Source organism: Cebus imitator, unplaced genomic scaffold, assembly GCF_001604975.1.
Source record: "Cebus imitator isolate Cc_AM_T3 unplaced genomic scaffold, Cebus_imitator-1.0 Scaffold41, whole genome shotgun sequence".
Taxonomy (NCBI): domain Eukaryota; kingdom Metazoa; phylum Chordata; class Mammalia; order Primates; family Cebidae; genus Cebus; species Cebus imitator.
In genome coordinates, this window is record NW_016107356.1 from 3582633 (window position 1) to 3589062 (window position 6430).

The 6430-nt window shown below is 46.6% G+C and overlaps 1 protein-coding gene across 3 annotated transcripts in view; it reads left to right on the plus strand.

Annotated features, from left to right (window-relative positions):
• Positions 1 to 6430, plus strand: part of IFNGR2 (interferon gamma receptor 2) — a 36287-nt gene that overhangs the window by 6825 nt on the left and 23032 nt on the right. For all 3 annotated transcript variants that reach the window (XM_017526149.1, XM_017526148.2, XM_037737641.1), the window contains exon 2: positions 3318 to 3450. In XM_017526149.1, the coding sequence (XP_017381638.1) occupies positions 3318 to 3450 (133 nt within the window). The remainder of the gene's footprint in view (positions 1 to 3317; positions 3451 to 6430) is intronic.

Sequence of the window (6430 nt, forward strand, 5' to 3'; positions counted from 1 at the left end):
CCCTCCCAGGTTCAAGCAATCCTCCTGCCTCAGCCACCCAAGTAGCTGGGACCATAGGCATGCACCACCACACCTGGCTAATTTCTGTATGTTTTAGAGACAGAGCTTCACCATGTTGACCAGGCTGGTCTCGAACTCCCAACCTCAGGTGATCCTCCTGCCCCAGGCTCCCAAAGTGCTGGGATTACAGGTGTGAGCCACTTGAGTACCCTGAGTTCGGAAGTGATGGCCCCCTGGTCCCACTTTTTCTCTTAATCTTTTTCTCATTCCTTTGTCACCACCGAACTCGGGGTACCCACGGGTCATGTAGGGCTGGCTCCCTACATTCTGGTGCCCAATGTGGGACTCATGGATCCCTACATTCTGGCGCACCAACCTGTGGGGCTCATGGCTTCCCTACACTGCTGATTACCTGACTTCAGTCAGTGAGACTGACTTTAAACTTCTGACCAGCAGAACTGCAAACAAACGAATCTGGATTCGATTATTTATTTATTTTTAGAGATAGGGTCTCTCTATGTTGGCCAGGCTAGAGTGCAGTGGCTGTTCACAGGGGTGATCACAGGGCATGCACTACAGCCTCAAACTCCTGGCCTCCAGCGATCCTCCCACCTCGGCCTCTTGAGCAGCTGGCACTACAGGTGTGCGCCCCCACACTCAGCTAAATCTGGGTTGTGTGGAGCCACTAGGTTAGTGGTAACGTGTTACAGTGCTAAGAGGAACCTAGTACAGCAAATAAAAGGCGTTGTTAGATTTTTTGAATGCCCAGCCCTAAGCAGGCACTCACCCTGTTCCCAAAAAGAGCCAGGTCCAGCTGCGTTTTCTTGTGGCCCCAATAACTAGGAGCAGACAAACTAGGAAAAAGGGAATTTATTGCTGTAACGGAACACAGGGGGAAGCTTGGGGCTAATTCCACGAGACCAACTCAGAGTGTTACCATTTTCTTAGTGCCTATATAGATTTGGGTTATGTGCCTGTGTGCGGTATTGTACTTGTCTAAGTCTATGGGTAACTAATTTTGTTTCAACTAGAAGATTAGAGAAGGGAAAAGTGCTTTCTAAGTCTAATCAAGCTGTGATTACCTTCAAAGCCTGTCTCCTAACTTCTATTTAATGAGAACTGTGGTACTGGAGTGTTTATTTTTGAGATGGAGTGTCGCTCTGTCACCCAGGCTGGAGTGCAGTGGTACACTCATCTCGCTGCAACCTCCGCCTCACAGGTTCAAGCCATTCTCCTGCCTCAGCCTCCCAAGTAGCTGGGACTCCAGGTGTGTGCCACCATGCCTGGCTATGTTGTATTTTTAGTAGAGATGGGGTTTCACCGTGTTGGCCAGGCTGGTCTCAAACTCCTGACCTCAGGTGATCCACCCACCTTGCCTCCCAAAGTGCTGGGATTACAGGCATGAGCCACTGCACCCGCCAGAGGTGTTTATTTCTGTCTCATCTCATTTACAGTTTGGTCTGGAGAGCTGCCTTAGACTCTCCAATAAATCTGTTCCAACAGCTGCCTCTGTTATCTCGACTTGCTCCAGGTTTGGGAGAAGCCTGTGTAGGATGTGTGTTTCATTTCTGGCTTTGATGTCTGGGCATCAGTTTCCCTGGGTTTAGTTCTTAGCTTAATGTTAAGGCAGCGCTGTGGAAATTTGTCTGTATAGCTAGGGTGCTATGCAGGCCTGCCTGTGTGACTGTCGGGGAGAACTGACCCACCACAGTGCCTCTCTGGAAGCAGCCATTCAGTCCCCAGGTCCCTTGGGGATTGCTAGGTTATAGCAGCCACAGCACGCGCAGTAGGCCTGCCTCCCACCACGTGACTTCACCTGTGCCTTCAGCTCAGGTTGTCATGAGGCCTACTGTGTGTCAGGAGAAGTGTTGTTAGCTGGTTGGATGAAGGTCACCCAGAGCTCGTAGGTGTGGAGGGGAAGGGCATCCTATAACTAAGCAAATGGCCAGAGACTTGGCTTTCTGAAGAAGAGCCGGTGGTCAGGCTGTTGGCTGATCTCTGAGGTTGTACGCACTTCCTGAAAATGTGTGGCTTGAATTTCCTGCTTTGAATTCTGGAACAGCATATTTTTCTAACCTTTCTTCCACCTTCTGGGCATTTCTCATTAATCTTTTTGGTCAAAAGTCTTTTCTTAATTATGTTTTCTTTCTAAGACAAAAGGCTCCCTGTGAAGTATCTGCTTGGGGAAGGGAGGAGTTGAAGTTGTTACTTCCAGGTCACCCCAAAGGGAGGGATTCTGATATTGATGGTGTTTCCAGGAAAGTATATCCTTTTCTTTCTCTGTTTATTATGTTTTTGCTTTGTTTTGAGACAGAATCTCACTCTCTTGCCCAGGCTGGAGTGCAGTGGCTTGATCTCAGCTCACTGCAAACTCTGCCTCCTGGGTTCAAGCAATTCTCCTGCCTCAGCCCCCTGAGTAGCTGGGACTACAGGCAGTCACCACTGCACCCAGCTAAGTTTTGTATTTTTAGTAGAGACAGCACTTTGCCATGTTGGCCAGGCTGGTCTTGAACTCCTGACCTCAAGTGATCTGCCTGCTTTGGCCTCCCAAAGTGCTGGGATTACAGGTGTGAGCCACTGCGCTAGGCCATATTGTCCCCTAATTTTAATGTGCATGAGAAGCAACTTGTTGAAAATGCAGATTTCCTGGTCTGGGTTGGGGCCTGGGGACCTGCGTTTTAACCAGCACCTCAGTGATTGTGATGCTGGGGGTCCGTGAGAAACACAACAGCTCTGATGGTGCCCAGAAGTCGCCACTCCTTGCCCTCTCCCCACACCTTGGGCTTTGTGTACCCGATATAAGGTGTTTGTGCATGTGTGTGTACACGTATTTGTGGACATTTACCAGACACTCCCTTGGCATTAAATTGAAGCTAATGCGTGTCACATGATCACCACTTTAGTCTTCCCCGCAGCCCTGTGGGTGTACCATTATTGATCCCTTATTCCCGAAAAAGAAACTCAAGCTCAGACAGGCGAAGTGACCTGCCCCAAGCCGGATGCACTTGCTAATGGTAGAACTGGGACCCCAGTCTAGCCAGACTCCGGGGCCCAGGACCTGTTCGTAACATGTGGGACCCACAGGCAGAAAGGCTGCCCCAGGCACCTCTTTTTTCATTGCCTGTACCAGTAGGGCCATCTTTGTCGCCAAAAGTCGGGGTGTGGGGCCATGCCCGGGGGACCTGGTAATGCCATTTGTGCACTTTCACAAAAACTGAGTTGTATGAATGACGTAGGTAATGTGCATTGAAACATTTTTGTAATAATTTCCCTCTCTCTCCTCCCCCCCCCACTTCTTATTCTCTGTCCCCCTCAAGACTCTCTTTCCCAGCTGCCCGCTCCTCAGCACCCGAGGATTCGCCTGTACAACGAAGAACAGGTCCTGAGTTGGGAGCCAGTGACCCTGAGCAATGGCACGAGGCCTGTGGTCTACCGGGTGCAGTTTAAATAGTAAGCCAGTATTTCTGTTAGATCCTTGCTGGGAGCTGTTGGGGCATTGTGGGGAACCCTAGGGCCACCTACTAGTTCCCGCCTCTGTGCACGGTTTGTTATCAAACCCGTGGGAAGCACATCTTTCTTGGAACTTGTAAAACCTCTGAGGACAGAGGTTCCACAACCTCCCACTCATCTGAAGGCATAAACTAAACTGGCGGTCACAACTCTGCTGTCTAACCACATAGCTTCTTGCTTTGGTGGAAAGTTTATTCTTTTACTGGTTTCAGGAGAAGGGTTATAAAAATAGGCTTCCGCCATGGAAGGGCAGGAGGCAGCTTTTAGTCTTCATCTTCGGGCTTAAAAATCTGATTGCCTTAACCTTATAGATCAAATAGGGCCTGATCAGAAATGTTTTTGGTTAATTACAATGAATTATCAGTTTCTCAACTGGTTTTCCATTTTGTATATTATCCTGACTCCTTCATCTTTCTCTTACCTCTTCAAGCTTCTGCAGAATTGGCCATCGCTTGATTTGCAATATTAATACATATAGAGGCCGGGCGCAGTGGCTCACACCTATAATCCTAGCACTTTGGGAGGCCAAGGCAGGCAGATCACAAGGTCAGGAGTTAGAGACCAGCCTGGCCAATATGGTGAAACACCGTCTCTACTAAAAATACAAAAATTAGCCAGACGGGGTGGTGGGCACCTGTAGTCCCAGCTACTCAGGAGGCTGAGGCAGGAGAATCGCTTGAACTCAGGAGGCGGAGGTTGCAGTGAGCCAAGATCACACCACTGCACTCCAGCCTGGGCAAAAGAGCAAGACTCCGTCTCAAAAAAAGTACATACATACATACACACAGAAAGAGGTCAAAATCCACATCCTTTGTTATTTTTTGTTTACATTGTTAAGTAGGTTAATTAAAGAGTAAGGTAAAGTTATTGGCTAAGTCATTTTGTACTATTCAGTAAACCAAATGTAAACACATGATGATGCCCAGTGCTTGTGAGATGGGATTGGGGTTCACCTGTATTCACCTGATGCTGTTTGCAGAATCAATTAGCATAGTCATTTCAGAGAGTAATTCTACCAGACATTTGAAGTTATGGAAATGTCCATAGTAGCTTTCTTGTGTGTGTGTATGTCGTTGTTGTTGTTTTGAGATGGAGTCTCCTTGTATCGCCCAGGCTGGAGTGCAGTAGCACGATCTCAACTGACTATAACCTCCACCTCTTGGATTCAAGTGATTCTCATGCCTCCCGAGTAGCTGGGACTACAGGCATGAGCTACCACGGCTGGCTAATGTGTATATTTTTAGTAGAGATGGGGTTTTGCCGTATTGGCCAGGCTGGTCTCAAATTTCTGGCCTCAAATGATCTGCCCACCTGGGCCTCCCAAAGTGCTGGGATTGCAGGCGTGAGCCACCGCAACCAGCCTTCACTGTAGTTTTACCCTACACAGATAATTTAAGCCCCCAAAAAAAAAAAAAAAAAAAGTGAAACCAAAACTACAATCATGAAGAGATACACGGAAGTGTATATTCATATCCCTCAGTAGGAAGATGGCAAATTGTAGCCTGCTATTACAGTTGAACACCAAACCACAGGCAGCCACTAGAAAGCATGATTATATGTCATCTGGTAGAAGCTGCGACTCCGTGAACTTTGGCATGTATTTAGTTTTTTTATTTCTTATTTTTGTTAAAGTAAATTTCTATTCACTTTATACTAAAAGGTTGCAAGTGGTGTGTATTTATTGTCAAGAATAGAAAGGTGCCGATCACAGTGGCTCCCACATGTAAAAAACAAAAAAAGAAAAGTAATGTGGAAAAATTGCAGGCAATTGATCTGTTAGAGGAGTGGGTTTCTAGATAACTTCTTTTTTTTTTTTCTTTGAGACAAAGTTTCTGTCGGCCAGGCTGGAGTACGGTGGCCCAATCTCAGCTTACTGCAACCTCCACCTCCCATGAACCTGGGAGCGATTCTCATGCCTCAGCCTTCTGTGTAGCTAGGATTGCAAGTGTGTGCCACACTACCCGGTTCAGATAACTGCTTCTTATGCTTTTTGGTTTTTTTTTTTTTTTAGACACCGTCTCACCCTGTCCCCCAGGCTGTAGTACAATGGCATGATCGTGGCTCAGTGCAGCCTCAACTTCCTGGGCTCAAGAGATTCTGCCACTTTAGCCTCCCAAGTAACTGGGACTACAGGTGTATGCCACTGCACCCAGCTAACTTTTAATTTTTTGAAGAGATGGGATTTCACCATGTTGCCCAGGCTGGCCTTGAACTCTTGGGCTCAAGTGATCCACCCACCTCAACCTCCCAAAGTGCTGGGATTACAGGTATGAGCCATCTCACTGGCCTTTCTTATTCATTTTTAAATGTCTGTTGTAACAGTATTTTCTTAGTAGAAGCTGGTGCTAAACTGAGGTTTGAGAGTTATCTCTATATCACATTTATCTGTTCCCTTGGTAGTTACAAATTACCAACATTAAGTCACATATAATTAATGGAGCAATCCACCACAACAGGCTGCACAATTTGCTAGCCCCAATGTGAGTCCCCTTATTCAAAAAGTATTAAGACTTTCAAGATGGCAACTGCAGAGCATCAAATGAAGTGCCTTTGTAAGAACGCAGCTTGATGTGGGTGCTCAGGCCATATGCCATGAAGCTGGCTACCCTCAGCGTTCGGCAAACGTAAGACCCTCAAGCTACACCAGAAGCTTGCTGGGAGAGTCCCAGCTGATGTATTGACTTAGCCTTGACAACTAATTTATGGGCTTAGCATTTCTTGGCCTTGAACAGGGAAGTATGTTTGCAGGTTTTCGTAAGAGATGCTTCTAAAAATAGGAGAAAATGTTATTGCATTTTTAAAAAAACCTTTGATAGAGTTTCATATGATTAGACTAACCTGTTTCACTTTGTCTTTTTTTCAGAAAGCATTTCGTAAATATTTTCTCAGTGATAGAGGTTGAATTTTTTTTTTTTTTTTT